The sequence below is a fragment of the Gekko japonicus genome, unplaced genomic scaffold (genome assembly GCF_001447785.1).
Source record: "Gekko japonicus isolate JY-2015 unplaced genomic scaffold, Gekko_japonicus_V1.1 scaffold1967, whole genome shotgun sequence".
Lineage (NCBI taxonomy): Eukaryota > Metazoa > Chordata > Lepidosauria > Squamata > Gekkonidae > Gekko > Gekko japonicus.
The window spans coordinates 219,866-234,034 of NW_015175421.1; the positions used below are offsets into that span (position 1 = coordinate 219,866).

The 14,169-nt window shown below is 46.3% G+C and overlaps 1 protein-coding gene across 2 annotated transcripts in view; it reads left to right on the forward strand.

Annotated features, from left to right (window-relative positions):
- Positions 1-6,720, forward strand: part of TRIM28 (tripartite motif containing 28) — a 28,799-nt gene extending 22,079 nt beyond the window's left edge. For both annotated transcript variants that reach the window (XM_015425805.1, XM_015425806.1), the window contains 5 exons: positions 504-808; positions 1,947-2,067; positions 3,249-3,323; positions 4,461-4,595; positions 5,472-6,720. In XM_015425805.1, the coding sequence (XP_015281291.1) occupies positions 504-808; positions 1,947-2,067; positions 3,249-3,323; positions 4,461-4,595; positions 5,472-5,702 (867 nt within the window). In that variant the 3' untranslated portion in view covers positions 5,703-6,720. The remainder of the gene's footprint in view (positions 1-503; positions 809-1,946; positions 2,068-3,248; positions 3,324-4,460; positions 4,596-5,471) is intronic.
- The last annotated feature ends 7,449 nt before the right edge of the window (positions 6,721-14,169 follow it).

The following is a 14,169-nucleotide window of genomic DNA, read 5'->3' on the forward strand; positions in this document are numbered from 1 at the left end:
CATACACTCAAGCCTTATGCGTTTGGTGCTGGAGTTCCAGGGGCACTGCCTGGAGGTGAGAAGCGGCCCTCCCCCCAAAAAGAGAAGTGAATAAGAAGTTTAAGTCTGATCCAGCCACGGGCTGTGTGGCTGTATCTGTTGGCTCTCCAGAATTGGTTAAGCAGGTGCAAAAGTGTCTGTGTCCCAGAAGGCCAGAATATGTAAAAGGAGAAGAGAGGGTGTAGCTCATTCCGAAAGATGGTGTAGCTAATAAATTATGCCAGCTACACTTCCAGGGCCTGTTCTTCTCTTGGCACAACTAGCTCTGCCTTGTTGAGTCTTTTATATTGCCGAGTGTGATCTTTTCCCTTTGTTCAGTTTCCTGTTGTCCCAACAAGCAAGATGGCAGCAAGGCCCCTGGGAACGGAAATTCCTGTGGTTTTTTTTTTTGGGGGGGGTTGCCAGAGGCTTCTTTTCAATGCACTTGCTTGACCTGATTTTTTAAAACCCGTGTTTGCTCACAGGAGGAGCAGATGGAGGCAGCCATTGAGCACCCTGTGGGCACTGAAGGGAAGGACACCAAGCCCGTCCTACCCCAGGATGCCCCCTTGGCAGAAGGCTCTTCAGCCCCTCGGCTCATCTCTCCCAGCGGCAGCACTAGCTCCGCTACAGACATGCAGTCCATTCAGAGCCATGACGGCACAGCCAATGGAGAAGAAGCGGCTTGCTGCAGGGTCTGCCTGAAAGCCGGCGCTGTTGTCATGTGTGACGGGTGCAAGAAGTGCTACCACCTGGATTGCCACCTGCCTGTCCTCCAGGAAATCCCCAGGTGCGAGCTCCCCTTTCCCAGCTTGCCTCCCTCTACCTATGTATTGGAGATAAAAGGAAGGATGTGCGGTTGTGGAGATGTGGACCCCAGATGTCACTTAGGAAGGGGTGGTGGCAAAAACCATTTAAAGACTTGAGTGTTTTCCCTTGAGTGCTACCTGGTTTAGTTCTCCTCACAACTCTGCTTAAGGCAATTATGGTATGGTCCTGGAGACCTAGATTCAAATCCATTCTCTTTCATAAGTCTCTCGTGACTGCTTTTTCCTTACGCTTCATTGTGTGGGTCTCCTAGGCAACCCAGTAATGTTGACCATAATCTTGCAAGATGTAGATCAGAGGTTCCCAAACTTATTTGGCCTTACCCCCCCGCCCTTCAGAAAAAACAATTACTCAGCGTCTACCTTCAAGAAGGGGACAAAAAATGCAATTTGTGGAGCTGCACATGGATTGTTCCAGCCCTCCTGGATCGTTCCAGCGCCCCTCAGGGGGCGGTATTGCCCACTTTGAGGAACTAGTGATTTAGATGATCATTTTAGAAGCCGTATGTGTGCCTGCACACTCGTAAATTCTGTAGTTATTTTTCCAAATCACCTATTAGTTTGTTCAAGGTTTTCCTGTAAATCTTGAGGTTCCCTTGGGCTTGTAGGTGCCTTCCCTGTTTGTCCTTGGCCCCAGTGTGTGTGTTCAGTTCAAAGGAAGACATTGATGGAAAATATATTGTACTTAAGCAGTAGTTGAAGGAGTGGAAAACACTCCCAAACCTCTCGCTAGCTAACTTCAGCAGTGGTTGGTAGGGAAAACAGCTTCTAGATGGTTGGGTAGTGCCACACAGACTGCTGTGAAATTTTAAAAGTGGTGGCTTCTCAAACAGGCTCTGCTCTTTTACTGTGCTCTGTCATCGTAAGGGGAACGTGTTCGCAACTAACCAGGTTAAAGTAGCAAAACTGTCAAACACTGAAATTTCATTGCCATGTCAGTTTCCAAATGCTGCTGAATAGTATGCCTGCATGATAATGCCAAATAGGCAGCAGGGTTGGCTTCTGTGATTCTGCAGACTATACATTTCTAAAATAATGGAGGGGCAGGGGTGGAACATGTGATCAAACCCTTAACTGTTTCTTGCTTCTCTTCCCCCACAGTCAGGAATGGAAGTGCCTGCTGTGTGAGGAACCAGTGGCCATCCGTGAAGAAGTTGGAACTGCCTTGACTCCGATCTCCGTAGATGGCGAGCTGAACATTCTCAGAGATGCTGACCAGCAGGTCTGTCAGTTGGTCTGGGTGGAAGATGCACTGCTAGAGATGTAAAATTTCTGAAAATTTTGAAGATTTTTTTCGGGAAAATACAGAAATTTTTGGAAAAATTGAAAAAATGCTACATTAGCATTTCTTTTGTCTTTTCTAGATTGAAAGTCATTCTGTTACTTTAGGAACATAAAATATGACTATGGACATTTTTACTTGGCATGAAATTATCACAACTAGCATATTAAAATATAGTGTATCCAAACAATTATTACAAACAGAATACCCACCCACATGCACAAACAAAACCGAAACTTTTTAATTTTTTTCTGACAATCGCACCTCCTAAAGGAAGAAATGCATCTTGTTCTTGCATTGGAGAGTTCAGTTTGTAACCTAGGACTTGCTTGTCCTCAGTGCACAGAAATTAGATCAATCTGATACCATATATATATATTTTAGAAATGATTTGGAAAATATTTGAACACCTTGTCTTAAAATATTTTATTCATCATGTTAAAATAAAACATCCCACAATCAATTTTTTTCTTTTCTTTTTTCCAATTTTTCCAATTTTTCGGAAAAAAACAAAAAAGCTTCAGGAAAAATGGGGAAACCCCCCCTCCCCCTGAATTTTTCCATTTTTTTCCCGGGGCTTCACATCTCTACAGTGGACTGGGCCTGAGAGGGGCAGATTGCATGGTGGGGCTGATGGATGCTGTGTGCTGGTTATCTTTTTCTGAATTTCATTAAACCCTGCCTTCACCAAAGGGGATTCAGGGTGGTTGACATCATTTTCATTTTCTCTTATTTTACCTTTATTCACACTACTGTCCCCTTCACTGACATATAGCTCATCAGTTAATGCTTTAAAAAAGGTGTGTATTTTCTAATGTCCTACTATTGACGAATCTATAGTGTCATTAAGCCATAGGCTCTGCTTCACAGCCATTTCATACAGTATTCAGAAGCAAGCTCAAGTTTGCCATGTGGCCTCCTGGAGTCTGCAGTGGTCGAAGACCAACAGGGATAGACTTCCTTGCTTAATCTTCCTTGGCCTGAGAAGGGATATCGGCAGCCGAACAGCCCAGCTTGATGCTGAGCTTTCCAGAAGGCTACGTTTGGTTTTAGGAATGCTCCTTGGAATGAGATTCAGTGGGGAGGCTAGATCTATCTTACCTCTTATTGTCTCTCAACAGAGATGTGAACGAGTCCTCCTTGAGTTGCTGTGTTATGAGCCTTGCAGGCCTCTTCACCGACTCTCCAACACCACGGTGAGTCTGTGTTATGAGCTGGTGTGTGGGCATGTATGGGCTTGAAGAACTGTCACCTTAGTAATAGATGTTCATGCATTGCTGGTGAGTGCTGTTCCCCTCTGCTTCAGATTGTCAGATCATCTTAGAGGCTGGTACTAGTTTGGGGCGCTAGCATCCAAGGTGTCATGATCCTAGGCCTAAGGCTGAAGAATGAGTGGTCTCCAGGCCTCAAGGAAGCCTCTGGGCCACAAAATCCTGAGGCCTTTGTTTAAATTTTGCACTAGGCCTATATTGCTCAGATACCTTCCAAACCTACAGGATGGCTCTTGCGTGGGGTGAGGTTGGGGGATGGAAGGAAAGCAGGTACCAGTTGCTGCCAAGGAGACAAAGCTCTAACAGATCAGACAAGGCCCTGAACAGAGAAGGAAGAGGGTTGAATGGCAGTGAGGCTCCTCCTGGATGGAGTGGACCCCTTGCCCATGGTGGGGTGACTCTGGCCTACTGGGATCAGGTTGTAAAATAGAGCAGGAACTAGACTTTGATTTCTGAAACTTTGTTTTCAGAAACCTATTTTTCTGGCTGGCTGGCTTCTTTCTTTGTAACCTTGCCCGGTATTCTCCCCTTTTATCCCTGCTATATTTCTTAATAAAATTTTGTTCACTTTGCCTAGGGTTCTCATGCCTCAAGATCTGGCCTTTTGTCAGGAAACTCCCTGACTAGAGGGGGTTGCCTGGGGGCCGGGAGGATGCTCTCGCCCTTGTCTAGTAAAGCCCTAGAACCAAAACAGTGGTAGTCAGTTAAAGCTCCAGGCCTGTCTCCTCCAGGCCTGAAGAGGGCAGAAGAAAAGGAGGGAGAGATCCCTGGAAGGGACATCCTGTTTGTGGCAAACCTAAATGGCCCTACACCGATATGTGACACAAGGCTATATAGATCTCTCTAAACTTTCCATCCATTCCCGACCCGCTCTTGTAAAATTTCTGTGCACATTCTTGAGCCTCTCAAACTGAAGGCTTATCAAGTTGGCAAGATGAGCCTTGTTGCATGAGTTGCGGTCACTTTTTTGAGTGCAAATGCAGGTAGCCTTGTTTGGGGGGCTGCTTCAGGTGAACTGTAACATTTTACTGGATTGTGTTCCTTTTCTCATCCATCTTCCAGGAGGGACAGAACACCATCGACTTGACCTTGATCAGAGCTAAGCTGCAGGGGAAGCTCTCCCCACCCTACAGCTCTCCCGATCAGTTTGCCGAGGATGTCTGGAAGATGTTCAGGCAGTTTAACAAGCTGACAGAGGTGAGGCTTTGCCTTTCTGGAAGGGAATGACGTTGACCTGCTCATTGGTGGAGGAGTGGAGGACTACCAACGTGGCCAGCATGATAGACCTAGGAGAATCAGTGCCGGTTCGATAGGATGAGGTCACTGTTCCTCTAGCTTCTATCTGAACAGGCATCTCTGCTGTGCAGAACTGGTGCATGCACGTAGGGCTCAGTTGGTGATCCCCCGAAGGGGCGCCCATGAGCTCCATGGTGCTGGTGGATGTCTGCTTTGATGCCCACTCATTTGTTCACAGAGGACCAATCTTCTTCTGCTTTGCCTTACTGGAGCAGGAGGTGCTTGGAAGACCCTGGGAGGCATCACAAGACCTTTGAGTCTGCAGGAAGCAATGGCATGCAGAACCAGTTGCCTTGGTCATTGACTTTAGGACCCCCACCGGCACACTTTGTGACTGCCCCTCTATGATGACCGTGGCTTGTCCATTATTATTTGTGGTGGTGTCCCACTACTTTCTCAAAAATTCCAGAACTCTCAGTGACTTCGGAGAGTCCTTCGGCTGGGGCAGCCTGGTTGATCCTGCCAGTAGTGTATGGTTGTCTATTCCAGCACCCCTGTGCATGTTAGACGTTCACATGGACATTACAGTAAAACACTGCATGGCTTGTTAAATCAGGGTTGCTCCTGCTGTTCCTTGGACTTTTGAGAAGGCGGTGCTCTCACCAGTTTTAGGAGCTTGAAGTAACCTTGGGCATCAGTTCTTGGCTTCTCCTAAGTCCCAGCAGAGTACTTCTTGTTACATTACTTACTTTCCTTGCCTGCCAAGAGGGAGTCGGTGTGATGCTGCACTCTTGAGATACTGATGACTGTCCATTCTTCTCTTCCCCCTCCCCACAGGACAAGGAGGATGTCCAGTCCATCATTGTGCTGCAGCGCTTCTTCGAGTCCAAACTCAATGCCGTCTTTGGGGACCGCAAGTTCTCAGTGCTGGCAGACCCCATCAATCTGGACGAGCCACAGAGAGGAGAGAGCAGCCTTCTTTCCCACAGCACCCCAGCCGCTGATCTGGGTGAAGTTGCTTCTTCCAAGCCCGAGGGAAGTGGCGGGAACGAGGGAATGGCAGCATAACAGACCCTGCCTCCTGTCATCTGGACCAGCATTCCACGGAGGAGAGGCGAAGGAGGGCAGCTCCCTGTCTGAAGCTGCCCTCGCCTGTCTCGGCCACTCCACCCCTTCTGGTCCTTCCTTAAGCAGCCCTCTGTCCCCCGTTCTGCACCTCTCTGCCTTTTTTTAGAGTTATTGTAGAATTTGACTGCTTAGGTAAATGGTTATAAATGGTTTGTCTCTCTTCACACTTCCTCCCCCCTTTTTTGCTTGATGAATTTTATGCCCTTGTTCTGAAAGTTTGTTTTTTGTACTGAAATGAAAATCAGGACCGTCTCCCTTTGGTGTCCTCTTATATTCTTTTTTTTCTTGGGGAACGGGGAGCAGGCGAGGGCAGTGGCTTTTTTTTCTGCCTCCCCTTCCACCCTTTTAATGCTCTTTTATTTGTCCCTTTCCAACCCAGAGAAAGCTCTTGTGGCCCACACACAAGGTGGATCTTCTGACAAATTGTATACTGACGGTTCTTAGTTTGTCTCCAGGTTCCCAACCATACTGAGCCAAAGTCACAGTGTTGCTCTGCCAGCAACTCTGGCTTGAGTTAGAAGGGGTGACATCTCTAGACAAAGTTCCCCATGCTCCTTTCTGGTCCCCTTGTGCCAACCTTTAAGTGTAGACATCTGACAAGTACAGTCTTTGGGCCTCCACAAAGAGCTGTTTTCTGAGGCAATTATTAGTCTCTCATGGAATTTTTTTTGACCCCCTATGCCCTGTAGGCTGCCTAATTTTTTTCCTGTTATTCAAGAGGTGCCCGCTCCATAGGCGAAGGTAGTTGTAGTTTTAAAAAATCCAGTTTTGTCCCCTCCGTGTAGCCGTACTTTCTGGCTGTACGTATTTTCAAATGCTTTCTGGGCCTAGTAGTTTTTCCACACTTATCTCCCAAGAGCCATTCTCATGGAACTGTGCTTTTTTTTGCTTCTGTATATTTTAGAAGTTGCTTCTTCCATGTTCGAGAAATAAAACTTGTTTGCGACTTGGCTTTTGGTCCACGAAACAGTGTTTTATTTATTTCATTAGACTTATAGCTCTCCCTCCCCCATGAATGGGCTCTGGTTCTGTCTCCTATAAACGTTCTCTGTGGAGGGATCAGGGTGAGCTTACAGTGCCCTGTAGACACGATCCAGGTTATGATTCAGTCATGATCTGTCCAAGGCATGTTTCCTCCGTTCTCAATTGTCCTTTTCCCCTTGTTATTCTGGGCTGTTGAATTGGCCTGTCAAACCACCCCAACCCAAAGGATGTGAACACTTTTAGCTAACCCCAGGCCTCTAGGTTCAGTCTGCTTTTATAAAAATCCTATCCTTGCTCCAAGGAGTTGTGGTGAACATGGTTTCCCCCTCCATTTTTATGCTACCAAAGTTTGAGTTGATTAGGAAGTGGTTACGTAGTCCACTCAATGAGCTTCCATGGCTGGGTTTCCAGCCAAGCTCACTTCAGTATTTTACCATGCTGGTATGTAGACATAAACTGAACTGGGCTTCAGGTAGATTTATTGGGCAGAATTGCCTATTGGATGTGAGGGTCTAAGATTGTGAAGGGGGGTAGCCATGTTAATCCTGTTTTAGAAAAATAAAAGCCCAGTGGACCATAAAGATTGACAACATTTGTAGAATATGTTTTTGTGAGTCACTACGCAATACTTAAGATATGTGGGAATCAAGCCTGGGGTTCTACTTAAGGGAGAAATTATAGGGGGGGCGGGAGTTAAGGCAGAGAGGAAATTCAGTCATGAAGCTTTCAAGTGAGGATTCTGTGTGTAGGTGTGGGGGAGAAGGTTGTATAATGCTATCTCTCATACCACTGATTTTGTTATTCATTTGGTTTATACCCCTCCCTCCCGCTGAGGTAGGCTCAGGGCAGCTGTCATGATTATTCCAACTATGAGGATGTCTTCCAGCAAGTAAAAACATGCTACTGAAAGTCACGCCGTAGCTGAAGGGCAGCAGTATCTAGCGCTAGTTTCATACCTGAATACTTGGTTTATCATCTAACAGTTTGGGCCATGTGGTTCACTAAGAAAATGAGGTTGGATCGTAAAATGTGTGGCGGTTGAAATGGCTGTGGTATAAATTGCAGGGTGGGAATCCAAGTCTCTGCTTGAATTTCTTTGAGCAAAGAGGCTTGTTTGAATGAAGAAAAATTGGGTTAAATATTCACCTGCCAAGAACCAGCTGTGATTGAGTTAATGTACAAGGATGCAGCTATCTGTAAAAGCACTGTGCATTTTAAAGTGAAGAATAGAACGTAGAACTGTTTTAAAGAAAATAATGACAGCACTTTTAATTCACTAACTGCTCCCCAACATTATTATTATTAACACCTTGCAACAAAAAGTACAATGCTGATTTCTACGTCAGCCCAACCAACTAAACACACATGGCATATTGCCTTAGATGGCTGTGATGCAAAGTTCCACAGAACCCTTCATTTTGGTTCTATTTCAATTCAATCCTCTCTAAAACAAGCCGGAACAAGCCTATGGCCACCACATTCACAGAACCCACAGAGCTAATGAGTGATGTGCCAGGCCACAAATGTTCCACAGAATCCATGCTCTAACCTTTCTGAACAGTTTACTGCTTTGTGATGAAAAGGACAAGTTCCCCTTGGCCTGCGCCCACCAGATTTACAGGTCCCACGGAAATAATGAGAGATTAACCAAGTCATGGAAGTCCCACAGAATGTATGTTCCAGTACCCCTTGCATGCAGTTTACTGTTAGTGGAATAACAGGCCAGAAGAAACACTATTTGCAGCAGGCCAAAATCTCTGGCCAACAATAATGTTTTTCTTGATGCACCCTTTTATAATCACAACCATAGGATTCTTTTATCCTGTACTGGAGAGCATAGAAGCTACAAATCAAGCCCACTTTTCTCTTGCATGCAGTTTACTGTTTCGTGTAGTGGTTAAGTGTGCGGACTCTAATCTGGGAGAACCGGGTTTGATTCCCCACTTCTCCACTTGCACCTGCTGATGTGACCTTGGGTCAGTCACAAGCTCTGGCACAGCTGTCCTTGAAAAAGAGCAGTTCAAAATCTCTGGCCAGCAATAATGTTTTTCTTGATGCATCCTTTTATAAACACAACCATAGGATTCTTTAATCCTGTACTGGAGAGCATAGACGCTACAAATCAAGCCCACTTTTCTCTGGATCCTGTGTGTATAGTGGAGTATACTGTGTATACTGGAGGCACATGAAAAGAGCAAGAGTCCAGTAGTGCCTTAAAGACTAACAAAACATGGCAGGGTATGAGCCTTTGCAAGTCACTGTCATGAAAGCTCATACCCTGATTAAGTCTTTAAGGTGCTACTGGACTCTTGCTCTTTTCTACTGCTACAAACTAACATCTTGATCTGTCACTACTGGAGGCACATATATGACAAAACACAAGTTCAGTTTGTGAGAATGACTTGTAATTCTTTAGTCTGATAGCTGGGCACAATTACACTTAGTGATTATGTTTCTTTCAGTGTAACTAGGCAGCTTTTACAATTAACTTACTGAGAAACAGCACCCAAACCCTGCCTGGCTAAAATCATATACTACAGTCCCTATTGGGTACCCTCTCTAGTCCAGGATACCTCCTATATAATTTCTCTCCAAAACCCAACTCTCCTACTTGTCTGTTGGTTGCTGACAGTTACACTCTACTCATTTTGTCCCCACTTCAGCATTCCCGTTCAGCCTGTTTGAATCTGGTTGGCCAATGCTTGTCTGTTTCACTTGGTTTTAGATGACCTCACGCCATTGCACTTTCAATGCACTTTGCAACTGGATTTTACTGATATGGCAAAATCCACTTGCAAATGGTCACTGAAGTGGATTAAAACTGCATTATTTAGCATGCACGAAAAGTGCCCAATATGGAATTATTTCTTTTCAGTATTTAGAACGGTATTCTAAATAGAGTAATTTGGTATACCTAGGATCTTGTTTTTGTTTCAAATTGTTGCTTCTGGGGTGTGTATCACTGAGATTCTGTTTTCTAAAGATATCTGTATAAAGGTTTTGCGAACTACTCTTAATTTTTATGTATAAATAAAACTTGCCAGATCACTAGATCGTTATCATACAAATGATAGATCTTGATGAGCTGGCCCATGTAGATACAAAAGAGATATTAGAATGGTCCTATATTTTGATTATGCCATAAAAATAAGTACATGCCATAAACATTTATATTTTAAGTCATAATCAAAATGTACTTAACAGGATGGGCACCCCGGTCTGTTGCAGCAAACAAGAGTTTGGTGGTATCTTGGTGGTGGAAAGTGGTGTCAAGTCACAGCTGACATGGCAACCCATGTTTTTTTCCCAAGGCAACAGATGTTCAGAGGTGGTGCGCCATTGTCTGCCACTGTGTCATGAGCCTGGTATTCTTTGGAGGTCTCCCATCCAAATACTAGCCAGGGTCAACCCTGTTTAGCGTCCCAAATCTGATGAGATTGGGCTAGCCTGGACTATCCAGGTCAGGGTATCTTAAAGATTATTTACTGAACCATAACTTTAGGAACTTCAAATGGAGAATCCAGAGAGAAATTGCAGTAGTTTGGGCTATCAATCAGGCTTTAGATGTAAAATGACTTAACAAGTATGTTGTCAGTGCTCACTGCTTATCCTGTACAATTAAGTGTTGCATACAAATGTCATACTTCATGCATATGTCAAAGTGGCCTGGAGCTAGGGTTACCAACAGGTCTGGAGAAAAATGTCTTCTCACTTTAATAGAGGAAATAGGCAGTAGGAAGCTTTTCATGGCATGGGGGGTAAATGACATCACCTAGTAAATATTCTTAGTTGGACCCAGGAACCACTTAAAGATATGAGGGGTACCCACATTTGCAGAAAACCTTGAAAAGCTAAACTAAAAAAAAAAGGTGGGTGGGTTACAATCAATGCTCCCTCTAAGCTGTGGAGTCTTGGTGTAGTGGTTAAGTGCGCGGACTCTAATCTGGGAGAGCCGGGTTTGATTCCCCACTCCTCCACTTGCACCTGGCTGGATGACCTTGGGCAAGCCATAACTCTGGCACAGCTGTCCTTGAAAAAGAGCAGTTTGTGTCAGAGTTCTCAGCCCCACCCACCTCACAGGGTGTCTGTTGTGGGGAGGGGAAGGGAGAGGAGTTTGTAAGCCGCTCTGAGACTCCAAGTGAAGGGTGGGGTATAAATCCTCACAGGGTGTCTGTTGTGGGGAGGGGAAGGGAGAGGAGTTTGTAAGCCGCTCTGAGACTCCAAGTGAAGGGTGGGGTATAAATCCAATCTCTTCTTCTTATGAACAAAAATCCTACTTGGTGAACTACCGGCACTAAAGTTGTGAGCGAGCGATTTGGCTGCTGCATCAATTAGTTTGTACTGGAGCCATCCCTTCCTGAGCTAAGGCAAAAATGTATGAGCCAGAGGCTAAAAAACTGAGCTAGCTCACACCAACTCAGCTTAGAGGGAACACTGGTTACAATCTGTCCAAACTAGCCATCAATGTTCCCACATTCCAAAATGACAGAGAAAGTGCCTGAAATGTTGGGTTGTCCAGCACTTCAAGATCCCTGTGAAAATGTAGGGATGAGTTAAGGGTGGGCGTGGGAAGGAGGATATACAAGATCATAAGCAGGGAGGCCAATGGAGGATTGGGTGGGAGCCACAGGGTCTTCTGCAGTGGTTTAGGACTGAAGGTGCACACTGAGCATTTTTTTCAACTCCCAAGTCCCTGCCTCCACTGTATGGTGGTTGGCTTGGGGCTTAGACCATGGCCTCAAAGCCTACTTAGAGGGAACACTGGTTACAATCTGTCCAAACTAGCCATCAATGTTCCCACATTCCAAAATGACAGAGAAAGTGCCTGAAATGTTGGGTTGTCCAGCACTTCAAGATCCCTGTGAAAATGTAGGGATGAGTTAAGGGTGGGCGTGGGAAGGAGGATATACAAGATCATAAGCAGGGAGGCCAATGGAGGATTGGGTGGGAGCCACAGGGTCTTCTGCAGTGGTTTAGGACTGAAGGTGCACACTGAGCATTTTTTTCAACTCCCAAGTCCCTGCCTCCACTGTATGGTGGTTGGCTTGGGGCTTAGACCATGGCCTCAAAGCCTATTTATTTTGATTTCTATCCCGCCTTGCCAGACGAACTGACTCAAGGTGGCTAACAAACATTAAAATACAGTAAACAATAAATACACTAAAATTCCATAAGCAGCATAAATTACAATAAAAGCAGCACAAATGATGGTGGCATTTAGTATACAGTCCTCTGATGGAAGGCAATGTCCAAGGGTATGTCAAAAGGCCATGGTGTATTCTGGCAGCTCATTCGTCAGTGGCAGCTCCTAATCGGGACTGAAGGTGCACACTGAGCATTCTTTCAACTCCTCTCCACTGTATGGTGGTTGGTTTGGGGCTTAGACCATGGCCTCAAAGCCTATTTATTTATTTTGATTTCTATCCCGCCTTGCCGAATGAACTGACTCAAGGTGGCTAACAAACATTAAAATACAGTAAACAATAAATACACTAAAATTCCATAAGCAGCATAAATTACAATAAAAGCAGCACAAATGATGGTGGCATTTAGTATACAGTCCTCTGATGGAAGGCAATGTCCAAGGGTATGTCAAAAGGCCATGGTGTATTCTGGCAGCTCATTCGTCAGTGGCAGCTCCTAATCGAAAGCCTGGTGGAAGAGCTCCGTTTTACAGTCCCTGTGGATTGCGGAACTGTAAAAGGTCCTTTAGGGCCCTGATGTCCTCCAGGAGCTCATTCCACCAGTGTGGAGCCACCACTGAAAAGGCCCTGGTGTCAGGATCGACAGCAAGCTTTTGTAGTAGCCAATCCGACTTCTTTCGGGCCAGGGAGAGTCAGGTGATTTTGTGTCCCTGACGGTGCTCTCTGGGCACATATGGGGAAAGGCGGTCCCTCAGGTAGGCATTACTTAGCTGGAGGCTACATACTGCAAGGCCATGGGCTGCTAGGGCAGAATGAGAATTCCCCCTCCTCAGTGGTGTTAGCGGGTCCCACATTTGCACACCAGGGTATCTGCAAGCGTCAACACACAACTGAACTGCTGAAACTGCTTGAAGCATTTCTCCCCATGGCCCAGTCATGAGATGAGCAGCCCTTGTTCCAGCCCAGATGTTTTCCAGGCTGGCTTGCTGCCAAAAGTTGAACCTTTGCAGTATCTTGTACTGCTGAAATATAGATTCAGGTGGGTAGTTGTGTTGATCTGAAGCAGCAGAACATTTTTAGTCCAGTGGCACCTTTCAGGCAGACAAAGTTTTATTAAAGGTATAAGCTTTTCGTGTGCAGGCACACTTCTTCCACTTCTGAGGAAGTGTGCATGCACGTGAAAAGTTATACCTTGAATAAAGTGTCATTGGATGCAAACTTTGTTCTACTGAAATACAGGCCTGCCTTTAGGGCCAGCTGTAATATTACATTCTCAGGCAGTGGGTCGAAATGAAGGCGAGTGCAACAACAAAGGGAAGGGGGGGGGAATGTGAACAATATCAGTAATATAAAATATTAATTTTCATTTCGAGAATATTGTTCTCCAGTGTGTATTGTATCCTGGTTTGTTGCCATCCTGTTTATTTAATGCCCAGCATGATGGGTCTTTTTCTTCTCAAGAGGCACCGTGTCCACATTAGCGACAAACACATTTTTTTGCCTTTTCTGTTGCTGGGGTTAGTAGATAAAGCCCCTTTGAATTTTTGAAGCTTTACATATTTGCATGAAGTGATCTAGACTATTCTACAGACAATCTCGGGAGCTATGTAGGGTCACTGCTGGTCAGTACTTAAGCGGGGAGAGCCCCGAGTATGTCAGGGTTGCCACACAGTCAGACAATGGCAAACCATCTGTTCCTCTCTTGCCTCGAAAGTCCTAGCGGGTCGCCATAAATCGGCTGCGACTTGGAAGGCGCTTCCCACGGAAGCCCTTCTGCCCTATGCTGCCCCGTACTCTTTATTCTGCCCTTTGCCCCGCATATGGCCGCAGCTGGTCGGCAACCAGAAGTGGTGGCGACCCGAACGACCGCATCGTCGAAGCCCCTTTGGTTCACACAGCCGAAGGCCCGCCGGAAACCGCTCACCGGACGGAGCCGAGGGCCTTCTTCTCTCGCTTTCCCTCCCGAAGAGCGGCTTGGCCGAGAGGAGCCGAGTGCTTCCGGAGACGGTGCGTGGTGGGCGGGGCTCGAGCGGCGTGAAAGAGAGCGGAGAGACGGAAGTTGCCGACGGTCTTCCGGGAAGGGCCGAAGGGGGCTGTCCGTTGCCGTCCGACCCACACGGAGACAGAAGCCCCCGCGGCGGGAGAAGCGGCGGCGCTCTGAGGCGGGGCGGCCCCGGGTGCTGGTCCCGCGTGGCTCTTTCGCCTCCCCTCCCTCCCCCGTCCCGCCCTGCCCCGTCCCTCTCTCCTCCCTCCTTTTCTCTGCTCTCGCCCACCCTCCA